The sequence below is a fragment of the Hemitrygon akajei genome, chromosome 1, assembly GCF_048418815.1.
Source record: "Hemitrygon akajei chromosome 1, sHemAka1.3, whole genome shotgun sequence".
Classification (NCBI taxonomy): Eukaryota; Metazoa; Chordata; class Chondrichthyes; order Myliobatiformes; family Dasyatidae; genus Hemitrygon; species Hemitrygon akajei.
The window spans coordinates 104,501,542-104,525,133 of record NC_133124.1 but is presented as its reverse complement, the minus strand read 5'-3'; the positions used below and the strand labels follow the sequence as shown (position 1 = coordinate 104,525,133).

The 23,592-nt window shown below is 41.0% G+C and overlaps 1 protein-coding gene across 4 annotated transcripts in view; it reads right to left on the bottom strand.

Moving 5' to 3' along the window:
• slc22a13b (solute carrier family 22 member 13b) overlaps positions 1-23,094 on the bottom strand; it is a 38,816-nt gene extending 15,722 nt beyond the window's left edge. Inside the window, exons 1-5 of one of the 4 annotated variants that reach the window (XM_073048770.1) lie at positions 23,019-23,094; positions 22,202-22,462; positions 14,267-14,370; positions 11,409-11,563; positions 7,874-8,042 (exon numbers count right to left, since the gene is read on the bottom strand). In XM_073048770.1, the coding sequence (XP_072904871.1) occupies positions 7,874-8,042; positions 11,409-11,563; positions 14,267-14,370; positions 22,202-22,462; positions 23,019-23,060 (731 nt within the window). In that variant the 5' untranslated portion in view covers positions 23,061-23,094. Of the gene's footprint in view, positions 1-7,873; positions 8,043-11,408; positions 11,564-14,266; positions 14,371-22,201; positions 22,661-23,018 lie in introns of those variants that run through there. The other 3 variants (XM_073048781.1, XM_073048762.1, XM_073048789.1) reach the window with 3 other exon arrangements.
• Between the last annotated feature and the right edge of the window lie 498 nt (positions 23,095-23,592).

Here is a 23,592-nt window from a genome sequence, read left to right as displayed (position 1 = left end):
CCCTTGAGGACATCAGGACGATGACCAGGGACTGCCAAGTCTGCGCTGAGTGCAAACCGCACTTCTACCGTCCTGAAAAGGCACAACTTATCAAGGCCACCCGCCCCTTTGAGCGACTGAGTGTCGACTTTAAGGGCCCCCTTCCCTCCATCGACCGCAATGTCTACTTTCTCAACATAATCGACGAGTACTCACTGTTCCGCTTTGCCATCCCCTGCCCCAATACCACTGCCACGTCCGACATAAAAGCCCTGCGCCAGGTCTTCACTCTGTTCGGATATCCCTGGTATATCCACGGTGATAGAGAGTCCTCCTTTATGAGTGACGAGCTGCGCCAGTACCTGCTGGCTAGGGGCATTGCTACTAGTAGGACCACAAGCTATAATCCCCGGGGAAATGGACAGGTGGAGAGGGAGAATGCCACTGTGTGGAAGGCCACACTCTTAGCCCTTAAGTCAAAAGGGTTGCCGGTCTCCCAATGGCAGGAGGTCCTCCCCGAGGCACTCCACTCCATCCGCTCCCTGTTATGCACGTTCACCAATGCCACCCCTCATGAGCGACTCTTTTCTTTTCCCAGGAAGTCGGCCACTGGGACCACCCTGCTGGCTTGGCTGACGTCCGCAGGGCCAGTGCTGCTCCGGAAACTTGCGAGGAGCAATAAATACTCCCCGATGGTCGAGAGGGTTCACCTACTTTATGCGAACCCCCAGTATGTCTACGTGGTCTTACCTGATGGTCGGGAGGACACGGTCTCCGTCCGCGACCTGGCGCCCGCAGGAGCACCAGACCCCTACCCCGAACACTCCACGGCGATGATGAACCCCGTACCCACCGAGGTGTATACCCACCTGACACCGCGCATGCCAAGCCCTACACAGAGTCCTCACGACACACCCATACCGGGTGCCACACACACGCATGAGGGATTACTGACACCTAATGGGCTGACACCTCAAGTCAGGCCAGAGCCAGCACAACCACCGTCACCTGTGCAATCACCACCAGTGCTACGTAGATCGCAGCAACAGACTCGACCGCCTGATAGACTTAACCTGTAAATATACTTGTAAGAAACTTCGCCCCGTGGGGACTTTCTTTTAAAACAAAGGGGTGGTGAATGTGGTGAACTACATATACCTGTCTGGACACGCCCCCCCCCTGCTGACTGCTCCTGTGGCTCCTCCCACAGACCCCTGTATAAAGGCGGTTGGAGGCACTGCTCCTCCCTCAGTCTCCAGGATGTTGTGTGGTGGTTTCTTGCAGCTAATAAAAGCCTATCATTTGCCTCCCGTCTCCAAGAGTTATTGATGGTGCATCAAATACAATACACATTGACATCGAGATGAGCTTGAGGCTCAGTTGGAAATTGGCAAGTACGATGTTGTGGGAATAACAGAGACATGGCTTCAAGCGGACAGGGCCTGGGAAATGAATATTCAAGGATATACATCTTATCGAAAGGACAGACTGACTGGCAGAGGAGGTGGGGTGGCTCTGTTGGTGAGGAATGATATTCAGTCCCTTGCCAGGGGGGACATAGAATCTGGGGATGTAGAGTCAGTATGGATAGAACTGAGAAATTGTAAGGGCAGAAAGACCCTAATGGGAGTTATCTACAGGCCCCCAAACAGCAGCCTGGATGTAGGGTGTAAGTTGAATGAAGAGTTAAAATTGGCATGTCGCATACAGTTGTCATGGGGGATTTCAACATGCAGTAGACTGGGAGAATCAGAATGGTACTGGACCCCAAGAAAGGGAGTTTGTGGAGTGCCTCCGAGATGGATTCTTAGAACAGCTTGTACTGTGTTATGAATGTACCACAGCTCTGAGGGGCCGAAGGGTGCGGGGGTAGCCCCCTCCTTTGTGAGAATCGCAAGATCACTATTGAGTCAATTCAGGAGACACAGGAAATGAGAGAAAGACATGCAGAATCCACAAAAGGGTTGGAATGTGTCCTGGCCTCCGAAAGGCGGACCCATTGATACCGGCTATTGTCTCTTGGAGATGGACTTGTGTATTACATCCTGTACGATGCATCGACGCCCCAGGCAATGAACCAAGGAGGAGGTTGGTGGAGGGATTGCATCATCCCCAACCTGATTGACACCTGAGACCCTGTGAGTCAGGATAAAAAGAGGGTCTGTGGGAACAGCCCCTCAGATGCACCAGAAGAAACGCTAGCGATCCCGTAATAACGAAAGCCGGTGGAAGGCCACGTGCGTCCTCTTCCATTTGCCCGGAATCGGTGACCTTTGCCACAGAAAAACGGTTTTTAGCTAACAACGGGGAACTCAACTCTCAACGACTCTCGAAGGATTGACACCATAAACAGAATGGACAAGTTTTAACCCGTCTCTCTCTCTCTCCAACAATTGCCACACAGGGTCCCCAACGGCGGCAGCCTGTATGAACTGAACGAACTATATAATTCCATCGGACAATTCATTATCCCCTAGACAATGATACAGCTTATTTCTTATTGATTATTATTATACCCGCACTTTTAGATTTAGTATTGACGTCGTATATTATCTGTGTGTTTGCATTGATATTATTTTTGTGTATTTCTATCAATAAATACTGTTAAAAATAGTACCATCAGACTTCAACGGACCTCTCTATCTTTGCTGGTAAGTGACCCAGTTACGGGGTACGTAACAACTGGAGCCTACCAGGGAGAAGGCAATTCTAGATTAAGTGTTGTGCAATGAACCGGATTTGATCAGGGACCTCAAGGTAAAGGAACCATTAGGAGGTAGTGACCATGATATGATAAGTTTTAACCTATAATTTGAGAAGGAGAAGGGAAAATCAGATGTGTCAGTATTACAGTTGAACAAAGGGAACTATGGAGCTATGAGGGAGGAGTTGGCCAAAGTTCAATGGAACAATACCCTAGCAGGGAAGACAGTGGAACAACAATGGCAGGTATTTCTGGGAATAATGCAAAAGGTGTAGGATTGATTCATTCCAAAGAGGAAGAAAGATCCTAAGGGGAGTAAAGGGCGGTCGTGGCTGACGAGAGAAATAAAGGGCAGTATAAAAATAAAAGAGAAGTATAACATAGCAAAGATAAGCGGGAAACCAGAGGACTGGGAAGCTTTTAAAGAGCAACAGAAGATAACAAAAAAGGCAATATGCCAAGAAAAAATGAGGTACGAAGGTAAACTAGCCAAGAATATAAAGGAGGATAGTAAAAGCTTCTTTAGGTATGTGAATAGCAAAAAAATAGTTAAGACCAAAATTGGACCATTGAAGACAGAAACGGGTGAATTTATTATGGGGAACAAGGAAATGGCAGATGAGTTGAACAAGTACTTTGGATCTGTCTTCACTAGGGAAGACACAAACAATCTCCCAGATGTAATAGTGGTCAAAGGAACTAGGGTAAAGGATAAACTGAAGGAAATTTATATTAGGCAAGAAACGGTGTTGGATAGACTGTTGAGTCTGAAGGCTGATAGGTCCCCAGGACCTGATGGTCTGCATCCCAGGGTATTTAAAGAGGTGGCTCCAGAAATTGTGGACACATTGGTAATCATTTTCCAATGTTCTATAGATTCAGGAACGGTTCCTGCTGATTGGAGGGTGGCTAATGTTGTCCCACTTTTCAAAAAAGGAGGGAGAGAGAAAACAGGGAATTATAGACCGGTTAGTCTGACGTCAGTGGTGGGAAAGATGCTAGAGTCAATTATAAAAGAGGAAATTACGACACATTTGGATAGTAGTAGAAGGATCAGTCCGAGTCAGCATGGATTTATGAAGGGAAAATCATGCTTGACTAATCTTCTGGAGTTTTTTGAGGATGTAACTATGAAAATGGACAAGGGAGAGCCAGTGGATGTAGTGTACCTGGACTTCCAGAAAGCTTTTGATAAAGTCCCACATAGGAGATAAGCGGGCAAAATTAGGGCACATGGTATTGGGGGCAGAGTACTGACATGGATTGAAAATTGGCTGGTTGACAGGAAACAAAGAGTAGTGATTAATGGGTCCCTTTCGGAATGGCAGGCTGTGACCAGTGGGGTACTGCAAGGTTCGGTGCTGGGACCACAGCTGTTTACAATATACATTAATGATTTAGATGAAGTGATTAAAAGTAACATTAACAAATTTGCTCCTGACACAAAGCTGGGTGGCAGTGTGAAATGTCAGGAAGATGTTATGAGAATGCAGGGTGACTTGGACAGGTTGGGTGAGTGGGCAAATGTATGGCAGATGCAGTTTAATGTGGATAAATGTGAGGTTATCCACTTTGGTGGCAAGAACAGGAAGGCAGATTACTATTTTAATGGAGTCAAGTTAGGAAAAGGGGAAGCACAACGAGATCTAGGTGTTCTTGTACATCAGTCAATGAAAGCAAGCATGCAGGTACAGCAGGCAGTGAAGAAAGCTAATGGCATGCTGGCCTTTATAACAAGAGGAATTGAGTATAGGAGTAAAGAGGTCCTTCTGCAGCTGTACAGGGCCCTGGTGAGACCCCACCTGGAGTATTGTGTGCAGTTTTGGTCTCCAAATTTGAGGAAGGACATTCTTGCTATTGAGGGAGTGCAGTGTAGGTTCACAAGGTTAATTCCCGGAATGGCGGGACTGTCATATGTTGAAAGATTGGAGCGACTGGGCTTGTATACACTGGAATTTAGAAGGATGAGAGGGGATCTGATTGAGACATACAAGATTATTAAGGGATCGGACATGCTGGAGGCAGGAAGCATGTTCCCGCTGATGGGTGAGTCCAGAACTAGAGGCCACAGTTTAAGAATAAAGGGTAGGCCATTTAGAACAGAGATGCGGAAAAACTTTTTCACCCAGAGAGTGGTGGATATGTGGAATGCTCTGCCCCAGAAGGCAGTGGAGGCCAAGTCTCTGGATGCATTCAAGAGAGAGTTAGATAGAGCTCTTATAGATAGCGGGGTCAAGGGATATGGGGAGAGGGCAGGAATGGGGTACTGATTGTGTATGATCAGCCATGATCACAGTGAATGGTGGTGCCGGCTAGAAGGGCCAAATGGCCTACTCCTGCACCTATTGTCTATTGTCTATTATCAGTTTAAGAGTATGAGTTCATGAGGCAATGTATGATGACTAGTTTAAGTCAGAAATAATGTTTCCTACAAAGAATATTCTGAAACAGATTAATGTTTAAACCTTGCAGTAAGTGAACATTTGGCCACTAACTTACAATGTATAGAACAAGTACATTGCACCTACCAGGAAAAAGCAGAATTGAACCAGAGCAAGAAATTATAGAAAAAAAAGGAGAGCTTTAAATGTTCAAAGGGCCATTTCAATAAAACAATTGGACAACTTGTACCTGATACTGATAACATTCAAGGAGGAGTTCAGCCTGAGTGAGAGAGACAGAGACAAAGAGCAAGACAGAGATAAAGAAAAAGACAAGCATGATCAGAATGAAGAGAATCTACAAATAATAGAACACAGTAGAGGGGAAAGAGACAAGTGCTACACTGGATAGAGGAACCAAGTTTTCAAGGAACAGACTATTGTACTGGAAGAAACTTGCTGAATAAATCTGTTGTGCTAATGACCAATATTCCTTTCCCCATAATGATTTATTGCATTCATGAGTTAAACTCAATGTAAATCTTGAAAATAAAACAAACCAATGGCAACTCCATGGAGTAAGTCCTCTCCCTCCTCATGCTGATTTTGTATTAGTTGCATAAGTGAAGGAAAATATTTGCATAAAATCCTTAGATGACGGCAAGAATGGAGCAGAGTTGAATGTGGGAGAAAGACAGGCAAATTCAATTTTACTTATTAGTACCACCGACAATATTACTAATCTCATCATTATTTTATATGTAACAATGAAAATTACGATACATGACATCATTCATATATTATCGGTTATTTTGGATAAAGCTTATTTGGGCCATTTTTAAAAAATTGCCACATCTATCCAGATTGTGATTAGAACATTTATGTGATACTTCTTGGGTACACTATATTATTGCATTTGCTGTTAACGTGGCAAAACATGTCTAGAGAGACTTCACCAAGTTCAAGGTTGTTTTGGTCCAAGACTTTGCAAATAGATCCTAAGAAGAACATAAATGAGCTAACTACATGTTTCCTCTGAAACCATTTGGATCAGTTTATAATCCTGCTCAGAAAGTCGATGGATTGCCTTGACTGAATTCCTGTGGTTAGTTCCTTCTGTGCCTCAGTGCTCAATGGCTATCAGTGAAGGGTTTGGGGTTAATGTAGAGATTACTGCAATTTGCCAATGTGACCAAGACAATAAGTACTGAGGTATCAACTAAGTAACCTCTGAACCTAGAGGAAGCAGTCTTTAGATTTTACTTTGAAACCGTGGTGAAATATTTTTTGCTCTTTTAAGGAAAGCTATTTTTTAAACTTGGTTTTGATTACCTTGCATGCTTCCCAGTAATCTTAACTATGACTTAAAGTACTATGAAGATCCCTAGGTAACACTATTGTCCCTTCATTCTCCACGCTGAACAAAAGAAAAATATTATGTACCTCTACTTTCAGCCTTTAAGTAAAATTGCTGTCTATGCTACAGTTAACCCTTCAATATCCCTGCTCTCACTTTTGCTCATTATTCTTTATTTTGGTATTTTATCAAAAGGGCTTCTGAAAGTTTATGTAAATACTACCCCTACATTGTTATAATTAACCTCCTCTGATTTATTTTGTTAAGGTAACCATTATGTCAAGCACAATTTGTCTTTAACAATGCTGAAAATCAGAGAGTACAGGGATCAGGTAAGATGGAACAGAATGATGTATTTTTCTATAGATAAGTGAAAAACTGATAGAGATATTTAACAATATGGGATGGGAGTGGGGAGGGGAGGGGGAGATTTCAGGCTGATGATCTTCCATCAGAACTATGATAAGTTAGAAATCAAACATATTTTAAGTTGAAGGGAAGGAGAGTTGGAGAGAACTTCTATGAAAGGGTGGAGATCAAAAGAGATGGAACAACACCACTGGTAATGGAATAGATAGATTTAAAGACAAAGATAACTGAAAACTGAGGATACCACACAGAATTGATCAAGGGTGGCCTGCAAAATAATGATATGGACCAGGTTTGTTTCTTAATGTGAATATCACATCAAGCACACTGAATGGATACAGAATATTAGAAATAGGCGACTAGCTGATTCACATACAAGATATTTGGATGTTAGGAAGGGAAAAGGTAAAAGCAAGTGTTATATCTGCTGCAGTTCCATGGGAAGATGTTGTGAGAAGGGGAATGGGTGTTGACAGAGATAAACAATTGAACCAGGGAGTCACAGGGGGAATAATTACTTTGAAATGCTAACAGGAGAGAAGAGGGCATGTCTACTGGCAACATCTCTTGAAGGTGGCAGAAATTATGAAATACTGAATACAGAAGTTTGTGCTAGAAGACGACTAGGCAAGCTTAATTCTAGCACAAGACAGAAGTATGGGAAATGGGATAGACATGATTGAGAGTTCAGGTGGAAGGGAAAGCATGGCTAAAGAAAACAAAAGACATCTTGGAAGTACAGTGTGGAAGGTGTTATCACAAGATCGGATACAGTGAAGCCAGAGAAACTGGGAAAATGAAATGTTATCCTTACAGGCATCAAAAACCCTTTTGTTCTCTCTATCCATCCACCTTTCTTCCTTTTGTGCCACTTCAGAATGCTCGACTACTAAATTCTCCTAAGGAATGGGCATTGATTAGCATTTTTGATGTTGCTTCTCTCCACTGAAGCTTTTTAACTTGCTGAATAATCCCAACAATTTCCATTTTTACTTCAGACGGCTTCAAATGAATAGAAGGGGGAACTAAGAAGAAATGGAAGCTTGTGATAGAACTGAAGCTTCCAGAGTGAAAATATACTACCATATGTAAGACAAGAAGATAACCATTGGACATGAGGTTGTTAGTTGCAGCATTCTCCAGTCACGAATGCCATAAGCCAGTACAGCTAGAAGCATTTGTCCTCCTGAGAAGCAACACTGGGTAAGAACTGATGGATATGATCGATGTGCTACACCAGTCCATTCTGTACCTGAAGTATACAAAATTGGCATGTAAATTTAAAACAAATTTCCATTTTTATTATTTTAATTTCATATTCATATCATTCTTTTCTAATTTAATTACATATGTGGAAATTCACAACCAGAGTATTACAGATGAACCAGCTGATGTGTTTTATTTAGATTTCAAGATGATGTTCAACAAGGTTGGTATCAAGAGAGAGGCCATGGTCTTGGAGTTAGTATATTGGCATGGAGAGAGGATTGGCTAAAAGGCATGAACCAGCAAATAAGGCAAAGAAGAGTCATTTTCAGATTAGCATCTGTAATTAGTGAGGTGCTACATAAATCAGTGTCAGGACCACAACTGTTTAAAATATGTTACTTATGTTATTAATGGCTTCAAGGAGAGAAACAACAGTACTGTAGACAAGTTTGTAGAAAACACAAACATAAGTGAAGTGGTGATTTGCAGAGAGGGATACAAACAGATTACAGAGAAATACTGATAGGTTAATTCAGTGAGCAAAAGGTGGGCAAATGGAGCACATTGAGAAAATGTGAAGCTATTCAATTTAGAATGAAGAATGAAAGAACCACCTGTCATGTTTATGGAGAAAAATGGCAGAAAGCTACAACAGAGGGATTTGTGGATCCTTGTTAATATAGAACATAAAGCTGCAACTGAGATAATGTAATAGGGAAGTTAATGGAATGTTTCCCTGATTTCAAAGAGGCTGGAGTATAAAAGTTGGAAAGTTTTACTGCGGCTGTATAACCCATTAATAAGACCACATGTAGACCTCTATGTACAATTCTGGCCCCATTAAGTTTCGGAGAAGATTTACTAGGATGTTCATGGGCATAGAGAGATTGACCTACAAAGAAAAGCTAAACAAGTCTGGATCCTATTCGTTGGTTGGAGTATATTATAACAAAGGACAATCTAAATGAAATTTAGATTCTTGGGATGAATGCAAAAGCATGTTTCCTCTCAGGAGTGTCCAGAGCAGTGGACATGATCTCAAAATAAGGTCTGCGCCATTTAACTCTGAATTGAGGAAGGATTTCTTTTCAAAGGTTTGAGAGTCTTTGAAATTACTTGCCACAGAGATAGGTCACATAGAGACTTAATGTTTATTATTTACATTTTAACCCCCTCTCTCTAAATTCTCTGCCAGACCAATAATCTACTGATAAATATGAACTCCATTTCTTTAAGCATTCAAATAATTCATTGTACCACCTTCAGTACTTGTACTTGCAGCTGCTAAGTCCCAAACTCTGGACTTCTTGCTTTAAAAATTTCTTTCAATTAATTTGCCTTTCCTTAAGACATTTTGGTCACCTATTCTAAAGATCCTTTATTAGTCACAGAAAGAGAGTATAGTTTCCTAATGCTCCCATGAAAAACTTTACAACACCTTGCTGTGTCTATCAATTTCTTTTCACTGTTCTATTGAAATGGATTACATAAGACACTCAAACTAGTTTATGTTCAGTCAGTTTTCATTACTGCGCCCAAGGGAAAACCTCAAATGCAGGACTCTAAATTACCTAAAGATTACATTAACAATGCAAACTGAGCATAGGCCTACTCTGTGTTCATAACAGAGCAGCACAAAGGTTAGAAGACAAATTGTTTTGCAGTTTAATAAGTAGCTACTCTGTATTTTCATTGAGATAAGTATGTGATTTTCAGACAGGCAATGAAAACACTGTGTAGATGTTGTAAGTTGTGCAAAGATTTTACTTTTCTAGTTAGGTATCACATAGATTAAACATCAACAACCAGACAAGTAATAACAAACACACAAAGATCACTTTTAAAGCTTCTTTGCTGGGATGTTAGACACGTTGCTAGTTTTCAAAACACTTTAGCCTTTGAATATATACAGGTATATTTCAAAACTCAATTCTCCTAAGTAAAGTACATTACTAAATGATTACAATCCCCTCTCCTCCTTTCTTTAGGCTTTTAACTCCAATCCCCCACACCATTATTTAACCATTTACTTTGTAGTTTATCGCTAGCATTTCCCAATTATCATGATCCTCTTCAAATCTGATTCTTGTACTTACATACCTGAAAGTAATGTCTCCTACAGAGAACTTTCCCTCCATAGGAAACATCCTTTCTGCACCCACTCTGTCAAGACCTTTCGCCATTCGGTAGGTTTCAATGAGGTCACTCCTCATTCTTCTGAACTCTAGTGAATACAGACCCAGAGCCATGAAATGCCCTTCAAATGACAAGCCATTCAATCCTGGAATCATTTTCATAAGGCTCTTTTGAATCCTCTCCAGTTTCAGCATCTTTTTTCTTAGATGAGGGGCCCAAAATTGCTCACTATACTCCTAGAGAGACTTCACCAGTGCTTTATAAAATCTCAATGTTATATCCTTGCTTTTATATTCTAGTCCTCTTGAAATGAATGTTAACATTGCATTTGCCTTCCTCATCACATACTCAATCTGCAAATTAACTGTTAGGGAATCCTGCACAAGGATCCCCAAGTGCCTTTGCACCTCAATTTTTTGTATTTTCTCTCAATTTAAATTCCTTCTATTAAAGTGCAGGACCATATACTTCCCAACACTGTATTCTATCTGCCATTCCTTAGCTCATTCGCCTAATCTGCATAAGTCCTGTAGCAACAAAGCCATCAATTCCATCATCCAAATCATTGACATATAATGTAAAAAGAATTGGTCCCAATACAGACCCCTGTAGAACCCCACTAGTCCCTGACAGCCAGCCAGAATAGGCCCCTTTATTCCCACTCTTTGCCTCCTGCCAATCAGCCACTGCTTTATCCATGCTAGAATACTTCCTAATAACTGTAATTCCATGTGCTCGTAGCTTGTTAAGCAGCCTCATGTGTAGCACCTTGTCAAAGGCCTTCTGAAAATCCAAGCACACATCAACTGATCCTTCTTTGTCTATCCTGCTTGTTATTTCTTCAAAGAATTCCAACAGATATGTCAGGCAAGATTTTCCCTTGAGCAAAATATGCTGACTATGGCCTACTTTATCATGTATCTCCAAATACCCTGAGTAATACTAACCCTTAATAATCAAATCCAACATCTTTCCAAACACTGAGGCCAAACTAACAGGTCTATAATTTCCTTTCTGCTGCCTCTCTCCTTTCTTGAAAACTGGAGTGACATTTCCAATTTTCCAGAATCTAGTGATTCTTGGGAGATCGTTGCTAATGCCTCCACAATCTCTTCACCCACCTCTTTCAGAACTCTGGTGTGTACCAGAGTTTAGACATTTCAGTTTCTCAAGAACCTTCTCTCTAGTAATGGTAACTTTACACACCTCATGCCCCCAACACCTGGAACTTGCACCATACTGTTAGACAGAGTATTAACAATCTAATTCCTACCTAAAACGATTGTGTTCATCATTATGCCAGACAAAGAAGTCCCAAGAACAAATTGCAAAACAATGAATAAGCTGATGTTTGGGACAAATGCTGCTCCTACTCCAGTGATAAACTGAAGAAGCAGTGAGACTAAAATACTTCTTTGCCGACCAAACCTACAATAGAAATGACAACAAGTCATTAAATGCAAATTGAAAATGCTGGAGTTACTCACCTGCAGAGAGTGAAATGATGTTAGTATTCCATCAGAGGTCATTTTGTCCTTGAACATTGATTCTGATCCTCTCTCTATAAATACACTGACACTGAGTATCACCCTGCATTTTGACTCTAATTTCAGATTTCCTGTAGCATAACAATTTTCCAAGTACTGAAATGTGTTGTCCATTGGCTGTCATCTCAAGAGGTTTCACCTCTCGAGGAGCATAGTAGATTGCAGTAACTTCCTCAAAAACATTTGGTCTGAATTCCAGTACCAAATTCAACCAAGCTGCTCGATTATCAGGTGGGAGTTACTAGTGGCAGTGAAGGTAAACAGAATGTTTGGAATTCATAACGGGAGAACAGTAGTATTAATAAATTCAGCCAGGTTCTAGTTGGTTGGAGTGGAATGATTAAAAACATATCCTGGTCACTAATCATAGATTAAGCAGGAGAACTAGATTTAAGATAGGACACCGATAAGTGTTCTGTTAGTCTATCTAAGAGTGCTTCTTTTAAAGTTAAATAAATAATTTTGTGAAGTTTTTAATAAAGTGCTTAGACATGTAGATTAGGATACTCTCAAGTTTTAATTATGGCCTGTCCTTTAGTATTTGGGACAACAGTAAGAATGAAATTATTCAAGCCTCTAACTTTTTGGGTTGAATTTGAATAAATTTCATCTCAATAGAGTAGTCTGAAAATAGACTGATAATTATATAATCTTAATTTCTTGTCAGATAAAGATGCTAAAAACCACGGCCGCTGAGAAAGTCAGTGGAAATGATTGGTACTGGTTTATTATGGACAAGCATACAGTGAAAAACTCATCTTGCTCATACAGATCAAATAGTTACCCCGTGCTTTAAGACAGAACAAGGTAAAACAATGACAATGCAGAATAAAGTGTAAAAATGACAGAGAAAGTGCAGTGCAGGTAAACAGTGCTCTGCAAGATCATAACAAGGACAATTACAAGGTTAAGAGACCATCACATTGTACTAGAGAACCATTTGTGTCTTGGAACAGCAGGATAGAAGCTGTCCTTGAACTTGGTGTTGTATACTTTCATCTTCTTCTACCAATGGGAGAGAATAAGAGGCAATGTCCAGAGTGGTTGTGGTCTTTGATTATGCTGGCTTTATTACTGAGGTAGTGAGAAGTATAGAATTCAGATGGGAGTCTACCCTCTATGATTTGCTTTGCTTCAAGGAAGTTGAAAAATACTGGAAGAAACACATGTGTGAGGATTGAAATGCACTATTAACACAGACCCACTTTCTTTGACCTGTTCACTAAGGACCACCTTGTTAAACTATTAGTACCTCTGCATTGTAACTAGTTTCAATAGTGATTGGTAACAATTGAAGTAGCAGCATTTAGACTGTGCCTGCATTGTCAAATACAGGGAAATTAAGGCTTCTGGAAATGATGGGACTGAATGTCATGGTGAATCACAATAATTATAAGTATTAATGGAGAAAACACAGGAGAGCATGTTCTTTTTGATGGCTGCATGGAGTAAATGGAAAGGGCCTCAAGAACCAAGTACAGAATATGGGCAGGGATAACTCAATAGATGAATGCCTGGGGTCAGGCACAAAAGAAATGTATGCAATGTTGCATAATGCCAGCGAGTTCACTTACTGGCATGGGCATGGACTGACTGGCATTTTCAATGATCCTATTGAATTGACTGTTTTATTAATATGAATCCTCTTGCACAATATTATGTCCTGGAGCTATTTGTACAAGGAACCCGATGTGCACAGGTGGGTAGAAATACAGCACATAGAAGGAAATCAGACAGGCAGTGTCATATACGCAAAGGTCCCCAACACACACAAAATGCTGAAGGAACTCAGCAGGCCAGGCAGCATCTATGGAAAAAAGTACAGTCGACGTTTCAGGCTGAGACCCTTCAGCAGGACTGGAGAGAAAAAGCTGAGGAACAGATTTGAAAGGTGACAGGAGGGGAGAGAGAAACACAAGGTGATAGGCGAAACTTGGAGGGGGAGAGATGAAGCAACGAGCTAGGCAGTTGAATGGTGAAAGAGACAGAAGGCCATGGAAGAAAGAGAAAAGGGGGAGAGGAGCTTCAGAGGGAGGTGATGTGCGGGCAAGGAGACAACATGAGAGGGGGAAAGGGGATAGGAAATGGTGAAGGGGAGCAGGCTTTACTGGAAGTTAGGGAAATCGATGTTCATCCCATCAGGTTGGAGGCTACCCAAACAGAATATAAGGTGTTGTATAGCCTCATCGCAACAGTGGAGGACCATGGATGGACATATTGGAGTAGGAATGGGAAGTGGAATTAAAATGGGTGGCCACTGGGAGATCCAGCATTTTGTGTGTGTTGTTTGGATTTCCAGCACCTGCAGAATTACTCTTGTTCACAAAAGTCCCCATCTGAGTTTAAACCCAAATTTAAACAAAATGCGAGATTGCAGCGTCTGAAGTCTCTTAATCAAAGGCCTTGCAAGGTTCAAAATGGATGAGTTCTGTGCAGCAACAAGCGATACCACATACCAAGCACAAAAAACCAAAAAAATCTACACTAAAACAAAGTAGGGTGAAGCATACCTCTGAGTTAAGCAACTATTTCATCCAATTACAAGTGGCCAATTTACAGATGCATATAAATTGTTGGTTCTTACCTGTCTGCTAGAGGGCCGAACAACAAGGCTCCAGCAATTAGACCAGCCATAGTACTAGTCTGTGAGAATTGACTTAGCCAGCGGTGATCACAAACCAAATTAAACTGGAGGGACAAAAATAATCACATCAAGGAAGAGTCATTAGAGTTAAACTCTGGAGAATCTTAATACTAAATGTGTGTTTAAAAATATTAAATTACATGAGTAAGATTGAATTGTGTGAGCTTATTATGGGCTTTGGAAGGAAGTATAGAAGTAAATTAAACTTCAAAGTAAATTTATTATCAAAGTACATACTGTACATGTCACTAAATACTACCCCAAGATTCATTTTATTGCAAGCATTTACAATAAAATCAATGAAAAACTACATGCAAGGTCAATTGAGCAGCTAATCTTCAAAGGAAGATTAACTCTACAAATACAACAAAATCAAATAATATAGATCGAGATAGATAGATAGATAGATAGATACTTTATTCATCCCCATGGGGAAATTCAACTTTTTTTTCCCAATGTCCCATACACTTGTTGTAGCACAACTAATTACATACAATACTTAGCTCAGTAAAAAAATATAATATGCATCTAAATCACTATTTCAAAAAGCATTAATAATAGCTTTTAAAAAGTTCTTAAGTCCTGGTGGTAGAATTGTAAAGCCTAATGGCATTGGGGAGTATTGACCTCTTCATCCTGTCTGAGGAGCATTGCATCGATAGTAACCTGTCACTGAAACTGCTTCTCTGTCTCTGGATGGTGCTATGTAGAGGATGTTCAGAGTTATCCATAATTGACCGTAGCCTACTCAGCGCCCTTCGCTCAGCTACCGATGTTAAACTCTCCAGTACTTTGCCCACGACAGAGCCCGCCTTCCTTACCAGCTTATTAAGACGTGAGGCGTCCCTCTTCTTAATGCTTCCTCCCCAACACGCCACCACAAAGAAGAGGGCGCTCTCCACAACTGACCTATAGAACATCTTCAGCATCTCACTACAGACATTGAATGACGCCAACCTTCTAAGGAAGTACAGTCGACTCTGTGCCTTCCTGCACAAGGCATCTGTGTTGGCAGTCCAGTCTAGCTTCTCGTCTAACTGTACTCCCAGATACTTGTAGGTCTTAACCTGCTCCACACATTCTCCATTAATGATCACTGGCTCCATATGAGGCCTAGATCTCCTAAAGTCCACCACCATCTCCTTGGTCTTGGTGATATTGAGACACAGGTATTAATAATAATTAAGTAAATAAATGGCATATGGCCGCTAGCACAAAATTTGAGCAATGGCAAAGTTTGAAGAAATCTCCATATTAATAGACAAGGGAGAGTGCTTGGATGTGCCCAGGGCAGATATTTGTTTTAATCCTCTCCTGATCTGTAATTTACAGAAACACAGAAGTATGACCTTAAAAACAAATCAGGCAGAGGAATTGTTTTAGCAATAATCAGCTTGGCACATGTTGTATTCACACTGGTGTGGATAGTGTACCAAGACAAGAGTCAGTGAATAGACCTTGTAAGTAATAGATACCATTTGTTTTGATGCAATGACTAGAAAACCAGGGGCCTACTCGCATACAGGCCATTGCAAAGTGTTGGCAGGGTTCTGATCCTGTGAACTGTTCATAACTCAAAACATGTTCAAGTCAGAAACTCAATCACAAACCGAGATCCCCCATCGACAGAATTGGCTGCAGTCCTGCAAATCCATCCTGCCATTCCCCAAAAGCTGAGTGACATGCATGGGCAAACCATCAGGTAGTTCCTGCTGGGGTGAAGGTAGCAGAGCTAACCCATGAATGTCATGTGGAAATAAGGACTGATCCTGGCATTCTCTTCCATTTCCCTTCCTCCTCTTGAACTTTGTTCTGCTCTCTATGTCTTGCTCAATCTCTCAGTCATGTTATATTCCAAGAATGCTTATTAATGTCTTTGGGCTTGTGTTGAAACCCCAAGTTCAAATCAGAACCATATTTCCTCTTAGTAAGCTCAATGATTAAAAAAAAAACTCCAGTCAAACACTTGTAGAAACATATTAACAACTACTTTTCTGAAATGGGCTGATAATTCTTTTAAATAGAAGTAGTGGCAGGATCTATCTTGCTGCTGGAAATGTACTCGACAATGCAAGGGTGAGAAGGCGGCAAAAACTGAACAGCTGCGCTCCATGTTGGCAGCCACCTGATTCACTCCACAAATGCATACACTATGTTAGGGTCTTTATGGAAATGATTTGCCATTTATAGTAACCATATGTATAGGATTAGAATATTAAAGCAAGCATGTAATGCTGGGGTTTTATAAGGCATTGTTCAGATTGCACTTTGAAGTATTGTGAGCAACTTTGGGCCCTTATCTACGGAAGGATGTGCTGGCATTGTAGAGGGCCTGGAGGAGGTTCAGGAGAATGATCCCAGGAAGGAAAGGGTTAGCATATGAGGGGTGTTTGATGGCTCTGGGCCTGTAATCACTAGAATTTATAATAATGAAGGGGGTATCTCATTAAAAACGATTGAATATTGACATACCTTGATAGAGTGAATGTGGAGAGTGTGTTTCCTATTGTGGGGGAGTCGAGGACTAGAGGGCACATCCTCAGAATAGAAGGACATCCCTTTAAGACAGAAATGAGGAGGATTTTCTTTAGCCAGAGGATGGCGTATCAGTGAAATTCATTGCCATGGATGGCTGTGGAGGCCAAGTTATTGAGTACGTTTAAAGCAGAGGTTGATAGATTCTTGATTGGCAAGGGTGTCAAAAGCTATGAGGACATGGCAGGAGAATTGGGTTGAGAGGGATAATGAATCAGCCATGATTGAATGGCAGAGCAGCCTCAATGGACTGAATGCCTTAATTCTGTTCTCATGTCCTATGGTCTTATATTTTGAATGCTACAGTGCTCAATTCTATGGAAACTTCCTCGAATCTTGGGAATTTTAGAGAACTCTTATAGCAACACATCAACTTGCTAGTTCTTTTTATACCTTGGGATCCATAAGGATCTAAGTTCTTGCAATACCATTTTCTTGCAATTGTGGTCTTCTCCTCAGATCCTTCCAATTCCCAATTTACAGCTATTCCCAGATGTTACACACGGAGTCGAGAGTGAAGACACATGAAAATATATTTGTTGTAATTCATCTGCCATCTCCTGTTTTCTATTTTAATTTCTCTGCCTTACTTTCCACACTTTATTTGCTTCTTTTTTAGTTGTTTATGTATAGAAATTTTACTATATGATTAATACCTCTGGCTCAGTTTATCTTGTACTGATTTTCTTTCATTGTTAATTTTACCATTATTGCTTGTAGTTTTTTGCATTCTGCTCAACCTTCAAATGTACAAAGGTAATACATTTTTCATTGAATTAACTAGTAGATGTTTCAGGTCAAAGACTTTTATTCAGAACAGGGACAGAAAGAAACAATATTTTTAATTTGCAGGGAGAACAAGGAGAGGTCTGGGTGGGTTAAAGGGACATGACAAATGGAAGATCAGAAAAGAGCTTTTAACTTTATTCTTTCCACTGACCTGCAGAGTATTTTCATCAATTTCTGTTTTGCATCTAGCCTGTGTATTCTGAAAGAAATTTCCCCATAAATATCTGTTATTCACCTTGACCAGCCAACCCCCTCAACTCAGTTCAGTTCAGCCAGCTGACTTTCATACTTTCATAATTTCCCCTGTATAATTTTATAGCCTTGGCCTTAGACCCATTCTTCTTTCGCTCAAGTTGAATGTAAGATTGGTGCTTCATCATTGCAAAATATAATTCAATCTTTGGTCGGCTCTAGAATATGTTGTATGTTATTATAAATCTCAAACACTGGGAATTCCCTATATGGGCTACTTTATACAATCTAATTTTCCAGTCTATATGTAAATTAGATCCCCTATAGTTATAGCTATACTTCTATGATAAGTTGCCAATACTTCTTTCTTTGTGCTCTGGTCTATTTAACAGGGGGCCGTAAACCACTCCATTATTACTTATGCCTCTCTAAGCCACTTTTGTATTTTCACGTCCTGAGCTTGAGCCACTCACCTCTTTTGCCCTAAGACAATCATTAATTAGCAGATCCACTCCTTAACCTTTCCCAACCTTCTTGTCCTTCCTAAACTCTGCATGCCACAGTTTCCTAGAAGACGTTGGATTGTGCTTAGCGGGAGAGAGATTTCAAAAGAAGCGAGCAGCAGCAGTCTTCCTTCCTTTACTTGCTTCTTATTTCACAGTTAGCGCAGTAGGATGCCAGACAGGGTAGGAGAAGGCTCCTCTTGTGGGATCTGGAAAGGCAGGGAGACCTCCAAAGTCTCTGACGACTACACCTGCAAGAAGTGCATCCAGCTGCAGGTTCTTATAGAATGTGTTAAGGAATTGGACACAGGTAACTGAGTGACCATCAGGAGGGGGAGAGGGAATGGGCAAACAGTGCAGAGTACCCCTGTGGCCATTCCCATCACTAACAGATGAATTGTTTTGGATACTGTTGGGAGGGGATGACCTGGCAGAAGAAAGCCACCACGGTCAGGTCTCTGGCATTGAGTCCAGCTCTGTAGCTGAGAAAGGAACTGGAAAGAAGTGACAAGCTCTAGTGACAGGGCATTCAGTGGTTAGGGGAACAGTCAGAAGGTTCTGTGGACAAGAATGTGTTTCCCGGATGGTACCATGTTGCCTCCCGGGTGACAGGGTCAGGGACATTTCATTTGAGTTGACAGTATCCTTTAGTGGGAGGGTGATAAAACGGAGATCGTAGTCCAAATTGGTAGCAATGATATGGGTAGAAAGGCTGATGAGGTTCTACAAAGTGAGTTCAGAAAGTAAAGAACTACATTAAAGGACAGGTTGTGCTCTCAGGGTTGATACCCATGCCAGGTGGCAGTAAGGCCGGAAATAGGAACTTCCTACAGTTTAACACACGGTAGAGGAGATGTTGCAGCAGGGAGGGTTCCATTGGCCTCCTTTCCAGCTGAATTGGAGCAGACTAACATCCTGTGGGAAGGTTTGCTTGAGCTGCACAGGGGTGGGGCGGGTGGTAGGTATTTAAACTTGAGTAGGCAGATGGGAACCTCAGGAAAGAAATCAATAAGATTGAAAGAGTGCAGAGAAAATTTACAAGGATGTTGCCAAAACTTGAGGACCTCAGTTATAGGGAAAGGTTGAATAGGTTAGAACTTTATTCCCTACAGCATAGGCAAATGAGGGGAGATCTGACAGAGATATATAAAATTATGAGGGGCAAATGTAAGCAGGCTTTTTCAAATGAGGTTGGATGAGACTTGAACTAGAGGTCATGGGTTAAGGGTGAAAGTTGAAATGTTTAAGGGTAACATGAGGGGAAACTTCTTCACTCAATGTGTGGTGAGAGTGTGGAATGAGCTGCCAGTGGAAGTGGTGAACGCAGGTCCATTTTCAAGTCAAGTCACTTTTTATTGTCATATCGACCATAACTACTGGTACGGTACACAGTAAAAATGAGACAACATTTTTCAGGACCATGGTGTTACATGAACAATACAAAAACTACACTGAACTATGTAAACCAACACAAAAACTACACTAGTCTACAGACCTACCCAGGACTGCATAAAGTACACAGAACAGTGCAGGCATTACAATAAGTAATAAACAAGACAATAGGCACAGCAGAGGGCAGTTGGTTGGTAGTCCGATGGCTTGGGGGAAAATCTGTTACATAAACAAACAGCTGAATGGTGGCATCTGGGATTCCGTCCGTTTCTGTACTCCCGCTGAGTATTTCGTTGCAACAGATGTAGTCCAATCTACTGTCCATTGGAGTGCAGAATGGATGGGAGAGCCGGCCGGCTAGGGCTTGCTTTTTTCCTGGCACAGACTCCTGCCCGTTTGCCTCACTTCCGCTTCCTCGCACACCGCTTACGACGTCCCCACCTCCGGCCACCGGCATCAGGCGACTCCGAGGACTGCAGGCCCGATTCCCTCAGCAAGCCGAGGTCGCACAATCTAACCAGCAGATTTTCATGATGGTTTGTTTTTGGGCGATCTCTGTATTGTAGCAGTTATCTGGCAATGGTAGATAGTCACTCTGTTATCCATTGCCCTGAACCCTAATTGTGCATTAAAACTAAATTAAAGTAGCACCAGATCCGAAAGGCCGCTGCTGCCGTGTGCCGCGTCGTCTACAGGAGATTCTCAACATTTAAGAGAAATTTGGATTGGTACATGCATGGAAATTATATGGAAGTCTGTAATTTGGGTGCAGGTCTGGGCAGATTGATGGCTTGGCATGTCCTAGATAGGCTGAATATCCTGTTTCTGTGTGGCAGCATTCTAAGACTCCAAATGTTATGTACTACTCAATATTTAGGTTTCAAATTTATGTCATCCTTCAGCATATCTCTGTAATGGGATTCAGATCAGACTTCCTTCTATTTGCAAACAAGAGAAAATCTGCGTATGCTGGAAATCAAAATAACACACACAAAATACTGGCAGAACCTTATCAGGTCTGCTATACTCTTTTCCATGGATGCTACCTGGCCTGCTGAGTTCCTCCATCATTTTGTGGGTGTTACTTCTGTCTGCTCTCACGGTTCAATGCTTTATTGAAAATGTTTAGCCTTTAATTTCATTTTTTCATTATTTTGCAACTGCTAGCCTTACTTACTTACTCTTCAATGGATGTTCTCTCTTGCTTCCTGTCACAAGTTTTCATGTTCCGTTTAGTAGTACTCTACAAAATAGCCTAGTCTTTCTTTGATTTACTACATCTTGACAACTTAATCCCTCAGCCTCACTATTTAGTTTAAAATTTCCTCTGCTTTTCTAGTAGTACTGCTATCTGCACCCCTTTAACCAATTCTCATTTCTATCACACCATCCCTAGGTACCTGCTGGATGCTTCTTTTGAAGCTGTATAGATCAAAAATACGATTTATCTATCTCAAGTTTAATTGCCATTCAAACATACATGAACACCCATGAGTGCAGCCAAAACACTGTACCAACAGTCATACACAGCACAAGGCACATGCAGCACATATACTGCAAGATAGCAGTATAGATACAGTCACATGAAAAAAATGTAATATATCCCAAATCTCTCAAATGTTGTCGGCAAGAACAAGTGTGTAGATGAATGCAATATAGATTGTCTTCCACTGAGCTAACACTGGAGAGCAGCACCACGGGTGGGACCAGCCCCCAATTCAGCATGGACACCGTGCCACACTGCCTTCAGTGTCATCTCCCCTGGGCGGCTGCAATAGGCGATGCTGCAGCATGTCCGTGCTACAACCAACATTACCAACGTCTAATAGAGCCTTGCAATCACAAGAAAAACATTCAGGACAATCAGTCGCTGTTAGACTGCCTCCGTGCACCAACTCTGATGCCTTTCTGCAAACAGTCCAGGTCAAGTCTAGCCCCTCCGCTAATGAGCAACTCGTTGATGAGGTCGACCTGCGGTACTTGAAGTTCTTAATGTCTCTTAAGATCATTACAAAACATTTAAAAAAGACACTAACATCTTTGATTGGCCCCATAGAGACGACTGCGTCCAAGCTTGCCGGCATCTTACTGGAAGTTAAGGCATCTCCATATTTTGTTATAAGAGTGGAAACTATTGACAGGAACTGTTGTCAGTATTTTTTTTCCATTTTCAGGTAGATGTTTTGCATTGAAATATTGTGTATTCTAATAGGTATATCAATGTAGCAGATACTTTTGCCATCATGGCTTATCCTTCACATGATCTAGTCCAATGCCCTTACAACTCACTGCCAGATTTTTAGTATTCTTCTCCTTCAAAATATCATAATTGCATTTTAAAGCATTTAACTCACTTCAAAAATACTGTGAAAGGAAAAAGGGTGCAGCACTTCCAGTGATACAGAATAAATGTACAAATATTTTCGCAGACAAAATGTTGTATATTATAATTAAAAATACAAACCTCCGTAACTATGGTCGATCGATGTTGCGACAAGTCATACGCCCATCCTTCTTCACATGCTATTGTAGATTTGTTGCCATGTAACAAAATCCAGTTGATGTCTTTATCTGGGTGAGGTGTATACATTTTACACTTTTGGTAAGATCCGTCCTGTTCCTTCGGGATAGTCAGGAGCAATTGTTCTTCTTTGCTCAACCCATCCGTGACATTTAGTATCCAGTCGGCCTGACAGTGATGTTGAACAGTCGCTCCAGTAAAAACCTGTGCAAGTAAGTGGAATCCCGTAAATAAGTATGGGATACATATCAATACCAGTAAACGTTTTTGAAATGCTCCAAATTCTCCCACATTGTTAAGAATTTCACCAAACTCGCTCATTTTCTCTTTGGCAATTTGTCTTTTCTAAACAATGCAAAGTGCAAAGTTTGAACTGCAGCAGAGTGACTGGATTAATACTCAATCACAGTCGTCTACAATTAACCAGCATTTGAATACAATTAATCTTTGCAATAATGTGCAGAGGTGAAAATTGCCATCTCATGGTACAGTTTGAAATTTTATGGGCAATGTAACGAGTTAACGACACATCTGAACTACTTAAAGCAAACAAGGGAAAAGAATATGGACCTGGAAATTTCAAAGATATTACAGATTAAATTCAACTGTTAAATATTATTTTGTTTCAATCTTAATATTAAGGGAACAGTTACACGGTTTGAATCAGATTTAACTTTAAAATCTCAAGTTTATTTTTAAATCACTCATGAGAGAAAACATTTATAGCTAGGTCAGTATGCATTAACTATATGCAACAAACCTTAAGACAACAATGATGATCTGCTATCATAAGCCACCGCATTCTTTGTGGTGAACGTATAGTCACAGTGGATGCACTTTCAGCATCTGTGAGGAAACTGCACGGCAAGTTAGAAAGATGGAGGAAAAATTACAGTTGAAAAAAAATTCCTTTGTCTCTGCCAAATTTATCCTTGGACGAAAAGATCTGCGAGATACTGCAGGGAAGTATATTACTGCCGTCTGTATTGTAGATGGTACATAATGTAGCCACTTCATGCTGGGGTGAAGGAATTAATATTAGGGTTGGTGGACTGAAGTCCATTAAAGCGAGCTACCTTGACGATGAGCTTCATGAGCGATGTCTGAGCTACGTTATGCAGGCAAGAGATGAGAGTTCAACATAATAACTTGCAAAATGTGATGGACTATAGAATTCTCAGAAGACTGAAAGACTAAATTTAACGTTTAAAACTGCAAACTGATAAAATTGAGGAAGACGAATAAAGAGAGACCAAGTAATAAAAAAGATATTATTCTATGGAGAGTGCAGGAAAAATTGTACAGGGTGTATGAATCTTTGAAATGAACAGATA